The sequence below is a fragment of the Gorilla gorilla genome, chromosome 20 (genome assembly GCF_029281585.2).
Source record: "Gorilla gorilla gorilla isolate KB3781 chromosome 20, NHGRI_mGorGor1-v2.1_pri, whole genome shotgun sequence".
Taxonomy (NCBI): domain Eukaryota; kingdom Metazoa; phylum Chordata; class Mammalia; order Primates; family Hominidae; genus Gorilla; species Gorilla gorilla.
Window position 1 is genome coordinate 51,999,953 of NC_073244.2, and position 12,652 is coordinate 52,012,604.

Genomic DNA, 12,652 nt, shown 5'->3' on the forward strand with positions numbered 1-12,652 from the left:
GAGGACAGGCTCTGGGGGATGGCCTGGACGTGGATCCCAGCTCTGCCCCTTCCTGCAGGCAACACTGGGCAGGTTGTATGCCCGTCCTGTGCCTCGGTGGGTGAGGCACTAGAGGGTCCTATCAGGGTGAAATGAGACACTAGACATAAAGTGCTGAGAGCGGTGCCCAGCACAGTGAGGTCTCAGAAGGCTGTCATGAGAGTTCACCCAGCCGGCCTGCAAATGTGGAACATTTCTGTGCACCAGGCTTGTTCAGGGCACTGCGGATGCAGCAGGGGACAAGCCCATCAGGGCTCCTGACCTCAAGGGGAGGACAAGTGTGTAGAAGCTCCAAGGCGGGGGCCAAACAGGGAGACTCCTTCTCAGAGGGCAGCCAGGGGAGGCCTGAGGAGATGACGTTTAAACCAGGACCTGAACAATGGCCATCCCCAGTGCCTAGAACAGGCCCTTGGCACACAGCTATGAAATAAATGAAATGGAGGGAAGGAGGCAGGGGATTGGGAGGGAAAGGAACCCAGGCAGAGGGAACGGCGTGGCAAAGACCCCAGGGCAGGAGCAAGCTGGGGTGTCTGTGGAAGGCACACAGGTGCCAGAATGGCTGGAGCCAACAGAGAGGAGTGGAAGAGATGAGGACAGAGAGGAGTGCAGGAGATGAGGACAGGGAGGAGTGGAGGAGATGAGGACAGGGAGGAGTGGAGGAGATGAGGACAGGGAGGAGTGGAGGAGATGAGGACAGGGAGGAGTGGAGGAGATGAGGACAGGGAGGAGTGGAGGAGATGAGGACAGGCAGGAGAGCATGCCCAGACCGCTCCGGCCTCTACGTGCCACCATGTTAGAGATCTGGGTCTTATCCTCAGCACCACAGGAAGTCGCTGAAGGGTTTTAGTCAGGGGGGAGCAGGCTCCAAATTTCTGTTTTAAGTCAGTAGCTGCTGTGTGGGCTATGGACTGGGGGCAGTGAGAGGATACCCCGGCATCCTCCAGGAAAGAGATGCTGGTGGCAGAGGAGACAGAGGTAAGAAAGGTACCAGTGCTGCGTGTGCCAAAGCTGCCATGGGCAGGTCCTGCGCCAGTGCCTTCACGTTTACTTCCTCCTCTGCACCTCATGACAGCCAGGGAACTGAGCCCCACTGAGGGAGAGACATGGCAGCTGGCCTGAATCCAGGGCCTGGACCCCAGCCCTGGGCCATCCTGCGGGGCACCCCAGAGAGAAGCTCGGCGAAGCAGAGGTGGCAGGGCTGTCCTTCATGCACAAGCCCGTCCTCACTTCAGGAGTGACGGCTGACTGTAGGGACTCTCCCCTAACCATCACCTCCCCGACCTAGAGGGGCATTTACAGCTGGAGGTCATCTGGGGCCCTCCCTGTGCACAGATAGTCTGCCTTGTGAGGAGAAAATAAATTAATATATGAAAAGTCCTCGGAACAGGATCTAGCTCAGAGAATTTATTTTTTATTTATCCAACAAACATTTACTGAACACCCATTTGTGTGCCAGATACATACATAAATATAAATGTCCCACTTGGTGGACAGGTGCTATGAAGAAAAGCACAGCTGGGGAAGGGCAAGACAGCGAAGGGAGGCAGGGCAGGACGCACTGGGGCGGCAACACTGGGGCAGAGACCTCGTGGAGTCGGGGAGAGCTGTGATGGCATCTCAGGGAAGAAGGCCTTAGACAAACGCGACAGCAAGCGCTGAGGCCCTCGGGCAAGAGATGTGCTAGGCATGTTTAAGGAACAGCAAGGAGACACGTGGCTAAGTGAGGGTGCTTGTGGTAGGAAATGCTTCTGGAGAGGTCGCTGGATCATACAGGACTCTGCAGGACACAGCACGGACCTTGGAGTTTACTCTGAGTGGGAGTGAAAGCCATTCAGAGTTCTAAGCAGAGAAAATACATGATAAGATTTACATCAAGGCCAGGCACGGTGGCTCACGCTTGTAATCCCAGCATTTTGGGAGGCCGAGGCGGGCAGATCACCTGAGGTCAGGAGTTCGAGACCAGCCTGACCAACATGAGAGAAACCCCATCTCTACTAAAAATACAAAATGAGCTAGGCATGGTGGCGCGTGCCTGTAATCCCAGCTACTCAGGAGGCTGAGGCGTGAGAATCACTTGAACCCAGGAGGAAGATGTTGCAGTGAGCCAAGATTGCGCCACTGTACTCCAGCCTGGGCCACAAGAGTGAAACTCTGTCTAAAAAAAAAGAAAGAAAGATTTACGTCAAAAAGATCACACATGGCCAGGCACAGTGGCTCATGGCTGTAATCTTAGCACTCTGGGAGGTTAAGATGGGCAGATCACTTGAGCCCAGGAGTTCAAGACCAGCCTGGGCAACATGGTGAAACCCCATCTCTACAAAAAATACAAAAATTAGCCTGGTGTGGTGGCAGGCGCCTGTAGTTCTAGCTACTACGGAGGCTGGGGTGGGAGGATCACCTAAATCCGGGAGATTGAAGCTGCAGTAAGTCGTGATTCTGCCACTGCACTGCAGCCTGGGCAACAGAGACCCCATCAAAACAACAACAAAAAGATCATACTCACCTGATGCACTATTAAGTATTCTTGCCTGCCAAGACGAGGGGTCTGCAAACTTTTTCCATCAAGGACCAGAAAGCTGGGTGTGGTGGTTTGTGCCTATAATCCCAGCACTTTGGGAGGTCGAGGAGGGAGGACTGCTTGAGACCAGGAGTTCCAGACCGGCCTGGACAACATAGCAAGACTCTGTCTCCACAAAAAAATTTAAAAATTCGCCAGGCATGGTGGTGCACACCTTTAGTCCCAGCTACTCGGGATCCTGAGGCATAAGGATGGATTAAGCTCAGGAGTTTGAGACTGCAGTGAGCTATGATTGCACCGCTGCACTCCAGCCTGGGCAAGAGAGCAAGAACTTGTCTCTAAAAAAAAAGTTTTAAATTTAAAAAATTTTAATTAAAATTTTAAAAGGGCCAATTATTAAATTTTTTAGGCTTTGCAAGACAGTCTTTGTCACAACTACTTAACCCAGCCACAGTAAGCCAAAAGCAGCCAGACTATTCATGAACAAATGGACATGGTCATGTTCCAATAAAACTTTATTTACAAAAATGGAAGGCAGGGCCATAGTTTGCCAACCCTGCTCCAGGCCTAATTCTAGTTTACAAGAAATACAAACATGGGGAACAAAAGTAAACAACACCAAAAGGCAATAATATGACACACCCAGAAGGTGTGACATTCTACAAAACTAGCCTGGCTTGTCAAAAAAATAAATAAATAAATAAATAATCAATGTCTTGGGGAGGAAAAAAAAGACAAAGGGCTGAACTAGATTAAATAAAACAAGTCAAAGACACATGTACCTTGAATGAATACTGGTTTTAAAACAATGTTCTAAAGGTTGCATATCCTTCAAAAGGTAACTAAAGAAATTCAAGTACGGCATGGATAAGGAGAAGTTACTAGTAAACAAAGATTATAATCATCTCAGGTGTGACAGCATCATGATTCTGTAGGAGAAAGTCCTTATTCCTAGGAGATGCCTGCTGAAACACTAAGAATGTCACTAAGTATGAACACAAGTTCAAGTTCCGCATAAAACACAACCAGATGAAGCAGACACGGTGAATGCGGGACTGCAGAGTCTAGGAGTGGGGCGCGTGGACGTCCATTCATTATACTATTCTTTCAACTTTTCTCCATGTGAAACACGTCTGCAGTGAAGTGGGGGACAGGGAGGAGGGTCTCTCCAGCTGGAGAGGCAACCAGGAGCCCAGTGAGGAGGCGCTGCAGCACCTAGCCAACAAGCAGTCACCGACTGGCACCCACCTGCCCTGCAACCCCTGCCTCCCTCCCCAGGCTTAAGAGAGGCCAGCTGACATCAGCCTGTGTGGGCCAGGGCTGTGAGGACAGCATCAGTCAGCCAGGAGCAGAGTGGAGGGGGCCTCCCTCTTGCTGGGTTTCTGGTTCACCCCCTCCACCCACCCATAGTTAAGGTCAGAAATCTGGGACCTGGTCTCTTAGTCGTTCCAGCAGTTTTCTCTTTGGCAACAGCAGCAGGTACCAAGAAGAAAAGGCAGGTGGGGCTCTCCAGCCTACAGAATCTTGGTAAAGGAAAGGGCATGTTGTCTTGTGAAAATGGAAACGAGACCATCTCTCCTGCCTACTAGAACACCTTGTCAGCTCCACCTTGTCAGTACCTGATGTGCCAGGTACTGCTGCATCAGCCGCTCCTATTTATCATTCCCCTGCATCGTGTAACTACCCTGGGACAAGCCCCAATTTACTAAGCACCTGCCAAGCCCTGTGGGGATCTCCACCTGGAGTCCAAGGCCTTGGCTGAGCTCTCCAGCTTCGAGCGCCTCCACTTCCTCTCTTCCAACACTCCTGGCCCCTTGGTTCTCTGGTGACACAGAACCCCCTGTAGTCCCTGGAATGCATGAGCTATTTCACCTCCAGGCCTTTGCATATGCTGTCCCTTCTGAACTTTCTCCTTGCTATCTCCGTGGCCAACTCCTATCCAGTCTTCAAAACCCAGCTCAACACCCAGGACCTATACACCCACTGGTCTTGATCTGTTTTTACTGGCCATTCATGTTTTGGTCCATAGTTTTCAACTGAGTAGCACCTCAGCTGGCTTGAGATGGTAATTTTGTTCCCCTCAGTGGGGCAAGTATATTTTTTACCTTGGGAGGATGTGCAACAATAATTATAGTACAGATTATAGTAACAAGTCTCATGATATTGTGGGTTCCTGAGCTGTACTGTCCAAGAAGGTAGCCACTAGCCATATGTGGCTCTTTAGATCAATTAAAATAAACTAGAAAAAATCCATTCCTTGGTGGCTGTATTTCAAATGCTCAATCGGCACAAGCAGTCAGCACAGGCAATCGGCACAGGCAATTGGCACAGGTGCCTACTGGACAGTGCAGATAAAGGGCATTTCCACAATGGCCGGAAGTTTTCTTGGACGGCATGATTTTAGGGCTCTCTAGAGGGTCGGCTGAAACCTTACCCCATAGATAAGCTAGAAGACTGTTTCTCAAAGTGAGGCCCAAAAGGACAAAGTGGGAAAAAGAAACATTTCCCACTGATTACAAAGGGCAAAGCTCCTTAATCTATAAAGAGCTAATACATAAATAAGAAAAAGACCAACTACCCAACAGAAAAATAGACAGACAATATAGACAGTTCAGAATAGGAATTCACACGGCCCTTGAGGGTCAAACTCATCCACAGAGAAAGAAAGGAAAGTTAAACACCCCGAGGTGCTGAATTTTTCCACTGCTCAGACCGGTACAAATCCAAATGTTTGAAAACACAAGGCCATGGGGGCACTCTCAGACATCGCCTAATGGAAACATCGCAAAACCACAAACTTATTTTCCCTGTGCCTCGGCAATCCTGCACCTAAGCACTCGTCACACAGGTCTACCTGTGCACACATCAAACGAGACAGACACGGCTATTTCACTGCAGCATTCCTTATAATGAGCCAAAGGCTGGAAACAACCCCAGTCATCACAATAAAGAACGGCTAAATAAACACACTTGGGACACGCATGTCCAACTGTCCAAAAAAAAAAAAAAAAAAAAAAGAAAGCAAAACATGAAACAAAGCAGCTGCATCTCTCCATATATCAAGGCAAATTCCCCAAGGTACACTAAGGGAAAAAGCAAGTCCAGAAGCATGTACAATGCTACCTTTTGTATTTAAAAAAAAAAAAAAAGGCAGCCAGGCACAAAGGTCTCCCTCTGCTCTTCGAGGGCACCTAAGAACAGTGATTAACTGGGGGGCAGGGAGGTGGACGGAAAGGGCAGGGTAGGGGAAGCTCCCACTAGACACCTCCTTATACTGTTTCAATTTTGAAATAGATGAGTCTTTATCATCTCTTCTGATTACTAAATTGATCTTTTTAAAATGACTCTCTGGACCACCTGCCTCAAAATCAATAGAGATGCTCATTAAGAATGTAGGTCCTGCCGGGCAGGGTGGCTCACGCCTGTAATCCCAGCACTTTGGAGGCCGAGGGAGATCACCTAAGGCCAAAAGTTCCAGACCAGTGTGGCCAACATGGCGAAACCCTGTCTCTACTAAAAATACAAAAATTAGCCAGATGTGGTGGCACGTGCCTGTAATCCCAGCTACTTGGGAGGCTGAGGCAGGAGAATCACTTGAACCTGGGAGGCGGAGGTTGCAGTAAACTGAGATGGCGCCACTACACTCCAGCCTGGGCAACAGAGCAAGACTCTGTCTCAAAAAAAAAAAAAAAAAAAAAAGGGTCAGGTGTGGTGGCTTGCACCTGTAATCCCAGCACTTTGGGAGGCCGAGGCAGGCGGATCACCTGAGGTCAGGAGTTTGAGACCAGCCTGGCTAATATGGAGAAGCCCCTTTTCTACTAAAAATACAAAAACTAAGCCGGGCATGGTGGCACACGCCTGTAATCCCAGCTACTCGGGAGGCTGAGGCAGGAAAATCGCTTGAACCCAGGAGATGGAGGTTGCAGTGAGCCAAGATCATGCCACTGCATTCCAACTTGGGCAACAAGAGCGAAACTCCATTTCAGAAAAAAAAAAAAAAGAATGTAGCTCCCTGACCCTGGGCAGATCTCCAGGTAGTCACAGGTCTTGAGGCGAGGCCCAGCGGTCTAGACATTTCACGAGCTCTGCCTGTGATTCCGATGCACCCGCAAGTCAAAGGGCAGAGTAGGGTCTTCAGACTAAGAACCCCAGCTCTTCTCAGCCCCAGCTGGGGAGACCCCCAACCAGAAGCGCAGATAGGAAACCCCTATGTAGGGTCCCAGGGAAAATCTCTCCAGCTGTACCTTTTCTCCTCACACCAGGCTTGCTCCCTCTCAAGGGCAGCCACACAGAGGCCCAGACTGACCTCTCGTCTGGAGAATCCACGTGGAAGGTCCTCTCGATGACTGTGGTCCACTGCAGGCAACGTATGACAAAGGTGTTGGGTCGCGGCCTCTCGGTCTTCATCAGCTGGCATTCTGCAGGTAGAGGGAACAGACAGCAGGGGGCTGAGGGGATAGCCCTGCTAGCCTGCAGCCCAAAGTGCCCGAGCCACCTCCCACAGGCCTAGCCCCATGCTAGATGGTGCTGGGGACACTCTAGGGACTGAGACAGCCCTGGTCCTGTTCTCACAGGGCTCAGGGTCTAGTGTGTGTGTGTGTGTGTGTGTGTGTGGAAGGAGAGAAGCCCACCAGAGAGTGATGGCTCCATGGGGACAAGCCTAGAGGTGTGCAGAAGCTCAGAGGTAGCATCCAACCCAGCCTGGGGGGTGGGGGGGCTTCCCAGAGGAAGCAGCTTCTCTGAACTAAGCCCTGAAGGAAAAGGGAACTTAGAGGGTACACAGAGAACAGACGCTCAGAGGTGAGAGGAGGTTCAACATCCTCAGGGGGTGGCCAATTCTGCTCCAAGGGTGAGGAGGAGTAAGTGAGAGACAGCCCTGGAGAGGTGGGCTGGGGCCAGCCAGGCAGGGCTTTGGAGGCCATGGGAAAGAATCTGGACTTTGTCCTCAGGGCAGCAGGGAGCCACAGAAGGCTTTAGATAGGGAAGAGACACAAACAGACTGAGACTGATCCCTCTGGCTGCCATGTAGAGGGTGAGGCTGGAGGTTGGAAGGCCAGGGAGGTGGGGAGCCAGCTAGGGAGGATGGGGCCACACCAGAGTGGAGCCCTGCAGACAGGCCATGGGGAGAGGGCACTGAGGACCAGGCCCAGGCCTCTCGGCCTGCTGTCCCTGAGACGGAGACAGGAATAGAGCTGGGAGAGGCCTGAAGGTCAGGTTGGGATGTGGCACATATGAGGGACCTTGAAGACACTTGGGGAGATGTGTCCAAGGAGCAGCCTGGGACAGGCTGGGAGTTCTAGTGAGACACTGAGGTTGGGAACAGATGTGTCAGGGTCACCAGCACACGTGGAGAGCAATCAGGAAAAGGCTTCATGCAGAGCAGCGTGGGACGGGGACTGGGTTCCAGAGCATGGCAGGAGAGGATAGTGGTCTGAGCTAAGGCACTGGCGGTGGAGATGGGGGTGCCTCTGTAATGTTCTTAGCAGGCAGAACAACAGGACATGGTGACCCATCAGGTCAGCAAGGAAGGAAGGCGGCGGAAAGGGGCAGCGATGTGGACAGCACCATATTCTCCAAGGCTCAGTCAAGAGCTTGGGGCTTGTGAAACTTCACTGCCAGGGTCTGGCTGGAAGACATCCCTTTGGGTATCACAGAGGGACAGAGGACGCGAGGCCAGCCCTGTGACCAGCTGAGTGGGAAGCTGTGACCCCTCTATGTCCGAGGGACAGAGGATGGAGGCTGTTACCAAAGCACAGGATGGGAGGCACCTGCCACCAGCTGGGGACTCCAAGGCCTGGCTGACAGAAGCTGGAACCACAAGGAGGCAATGCATGGGGCTGGGTGTGGGCAAATGCCCTGGCTTCTCCCTCCCTCCCACTCTGCATCTCCCCGCAGGACAGCCCCGCCTGGCCAGCTAACAAGGAGGGAGAGCAGGGGAAGGGTGAAAACAGATCCAAGGGCAAGCAGGCCCAGGACAGGCCCATGGCTCAATGACCAAGTCCCACAAGCCCCTAAGACCTGCCAGCCATCCTGTGAGCACCAGAACACTGACCCACTCATCCCAAGACACACCTGCTACGGAGAAGTTGTTTAAGGGGGGTAGAGTCTGATCAGGGGCCTCGGGCCTCTCCTTGTACCCAATGAAGGAGCCGTCGCTCTTCAGCAGGAAGTATCGTGGCCTCCAGGTCTTGATGTATTCACCTGAAATGAGGCAGGAAGGGAGGGAGAGAGGTTAGGACAAGGTTGAGTGATGTCCCAGGTAGGCGGCAGGAGGCCCAGTGTGATGGTGACTCACAAGGGGTACCAAGCGGCGGGGAGGTGCGGGGGACACACGAGAATGCCTCTCCCGGAGGAGCCCTCCAGGTGGCCCCTGCTGACGCAGACTGGGGCACTGGGCTGAGCCCGGGTGATCCACAGGTCATGCCTGGCAGGAAGGTGCCAGCAGCAGTGCCCTGGGGCACCAGTTGCCTCAGCGTGTGGCCAGGAGCAAGCTGTCTGTGCCAGCTCCTGGCCTAGTCCCAGGGGAGGCCCAGGCTTCCAAACACACATGCCCTGTGGCCCTGTAAGGCCAAATCCCATGGGCTGGGATTCACCAATACAGCTGTGCAGGTAGCTCCAATGCCAAAACACTTCTGTGCCAGGCAGGGTGGCACTGCTGCCACACCCTCCCAACGCCCCTTGACTCTTTCCAACTGTTCTTCACCATGAATATCCAAGCACCCTACACGTGCACAGACACACACACACACACACACACACACACACGAACCCACTCCTCAGAGACCTGCTAAGGATTAAAAGGAGATGGTGAAACACATCCACACAAAAACTTACACACAAATGTCCTCAACAGCACTATTCATAACAGCCATCAAGTGGAAACAACCCGAATGGCCATCAACAACAAATGGATAAACAAAATGTAGCAGATTCATACAACGGAAAACTATTCAGTCATAAAAAGAAACGAAGTACTGAGACATGCTGCCATGTGGAGGAACCGTAACTTATGCTAAGTGAAAGAAGCCAGTCACAAAGGACCACGTATCATTATGACTCCATTTATATAGAAGGCCCAGAACAGGCAAATCTACAGAGATGAAAAGTAGGGCCCGGCACGGTGGCGCACACCTGTAATCCCAGCACTTTGGGAGGCCGAGGCGAGCAGATCACCTGAGGTCAGGAGTTGGAGACCAGCCTGACCAACATGGAGAAACCCCATCTCTGCTAAAAATACAAAATTAGCCAGGCATGGTGGTGCATGCCTATAATCCCACTACTTGGGAGGCTGAGGCAGGAGACTCCTTGAACCTGGGAGGCAGAGGTTGCCGTGAGCCGAGATCACACCATTGCACTCCAGCCTGGGCAACAAGAGCGAAACTCCGTCTCAAAAAAAAAAAAAAAAAAAAAAAAAAAAAAAACCTGAGTATGGTGATGGATGCACAACTCTGAATATACTAAAACCAACTGAACTGTATGCTTTAAATGGATGAATCATGTAGTACATCAATTTCATCTCAACATGGCTATTATCTTTTTTTTTTCTTTTATTATACTTTAAGTTTTAGGGTACATGTGCACATTGTGCAGGTTAGTTACATATGTATACATGTGCCATTCTGGTGTGCTGCACCCACTAACTCGTCATCTAGCATTAGGTGTATCTCCCAATGCTATCCCTCCCCGCTCCCCCCACCCCACAACAGTCCCCAGAGTGTGATATTCCCCTTCCTGTGTCCATGTGATCTCATTGTTCAATTCCCACCTATGAGTGAGAATATGCGGTGTTTGGTTTTTTGTTCTTGCGATAGTTTACTGAGAATGATGGTTTCCAGTTTCATCCATGTCCCTACAAAGGACATGAACTCATCATTTTTTATGGCTGCATAGTATTCCATGGTGTATATGTGCCACATTTTCTTAATCCAGTCTATCATTGTTGGACATTTGGGTTGGTTCCAAGTCTTTGCTATTGTGAATAATGCCGCAATAAACATACGTGTGCATGTGTCTTTATAGCAGCATGATTTATAGTCCTTTGGGTATATACCCAGTAATGGGATGGCTGGGTCAAATGGTATTTCTAGTTCTAGATCCCTGAGGAATCGCCACACTGACTTCCACAATGGTTGAACTAGTTTACAGTCCCACCAACAGTGTAAAAGTGTTCCTATTTCTCCACATCCTCTCCAGCACCTGTTGTTTCCTGACTTTTTAATGATTGCCATTCTAACTGGTGTGAGATGATATCTCATAGTGGTTTTGATTTGCATTTCTCTGATGGCCAGTGATGATGAGCATTTTTTCATGTGTTTTTTGGCTGCATAAATGTCTTCTTTTGTGAAGTGTCTGTTCATGTCCTTCGCCCACTTTTTGATGGGGTTGTTTGTTTTTTTCTTGTAAATTTGTTTGAGTTCATTGTAGATTCTGGATATTAGCCCTTTGTCAGATGAGTAGGTTGCGAAAATTTTCTCCCATGTTGTAGGTTGCCTGTTCACTCTGATGGTAGTTTCTTTTGCTGTGCAGAAGCTCTTTAGTTTAATTAGATCCCATTTGTCAATTTTGTCTTTTGTTGCCATTGCTTTTGGTGTTTTGGACATCAACATGGCTATTAAACACCAGCACAGTGGCTCCCACCTGTAAAATCCTAGCACTTTGGGAGGCTGAGGCGGGCTTAAGTCTGGAGTTTGAGACCAGCCTGGGCAACACAGTGAGATCCGGTCTCCACAAAAAATGTTTTTTAATTAGCCAGGAGTGGTTGCGTGTGCCTGAAGTCCCAGCTACTCAGGAGGCCGAAATGGGAGAATCACCTGAGCTTAAGAAATTGAAGCTATGATGGTGCCACTGCAATCCAGCCCAGTGACAGAGCAAGACCCTAGCTCTTAAAAAAAAAAAAAAAAAAAAAAAAAAAAGCATTTACAAAAGCCTCCAAAAAAATACTTAACCAAGGGGGTGAAGGGCTTGTATACTACAAAACATTGTTTAAAGAAATTAGAGATCTACATAAATGCAAAGATATCCTGTGTTCATGGATTAGAAGACAATATTGTTAAGATGGCAATACTACCCAAAGCAATATACAGATTCAATGCAATCCCTATCAAAATTCCAAAAGGCTTTTTCTTTTTTCAGAAATAGAAAAGCCAATCCTCACATTCACATGGAATTTCAAAGGGCCCCAAAGAGCCAAAATAATATTGAAAAAGAAGAATAAAGTTAAATACTTTCCAATTTCAAACTTTACTATACAAAGCTATAGTAATCAAAACAGTACAGTTTATACAGGACAGACATACAGACCAATGGAAGAGAATTCAGAGCCAAAAAATAAACCCAAATATCTACATTCAACTGATTTTCAACACAGGTGCCAATATCATTCAATGGGGAAAGAACAGTTTCTTCAACAAAGAGACCATATTTTTTCAAAACGAAAGAAAAGAAACCTACAAGAAAAAATATCCTTATAATTTTTTTTGTTAATTTAAATACTGTTCCTTGCAGAGCAGGGAACAGTGACCCATAGGCAATGTGCCCAGAGTAGCCTATCCTCACAATCTTATCCCTATTTTGCAGATGAAGAAACTGAGGCAACTGGATATCCACATTCAAAAGAATGGATATCACATTCTTTTGTGATATCCTACTTCACACTATAAACCATATACAAAAATAAACTCAAAATGAATTGACCTGAATATAAGAGCTAAAACTACAAAAAAAGTCTAAGAATACATGAGTAAATCTCATTACTTTGAATTTGGCAATGAATTCTTAGATGACACCAAATGCACAAGCAACAAAAAGAAAAACTTCAAGGGAACTCATCAAAATTAAAAACCTTTGTGCATGAAAGGACACTGTCAAGAAAGTAAAAAGATAACCTACAGAATGGGTGGAAATACTTGGAAATCTAATAAGGGTCTATTAACCAGAACACATAAAGAACTCTTACAATGCAACAACAAAAAGACAAACTGCCTGATTTTAAAATGAGCAAAGGACTCAAAGAGATATTCCTCCAAAGATACACGAATGGTCAACAGAAAGATGAAAAGATGTTCAGCATCATTAGTCATCTGGCAAACATAAATC

The 12,652-nt window shown here is 48.8% G+C and overlaps 1 protein-coding gene across 11 annotated transcripts in view; it reads right to left on the reverse strand.

Annotated features, from left to right (window-relative positions):
- Positions 1-12,652, reverse strand: part of AKT2 (AKT serine/threonine kinase 2) — a 53,789-nt gene that overhangs the window by 15,697 nt on the left and 25,440 nt on the right. For all 11 annotated transcript variants that reach the window (XM_004060738.5, XM_055369406.2, XM_063701336.1 and 8 more), the window contains 2 exons: positions 8,630-8,758; positions 6,864-6,975 (listed from right to left, as the gene is read on the reverse strand). In XM_004060738.5, the coding sequence (XP_004060786.2) occupies positions 6,864-6,975; positions 8,630-8,758 (241 nt within the window). The remainder of the gene's footprint in view (positions 1-6,863; positions 6,976-8,629; positions 8,759-12,652) is intronic.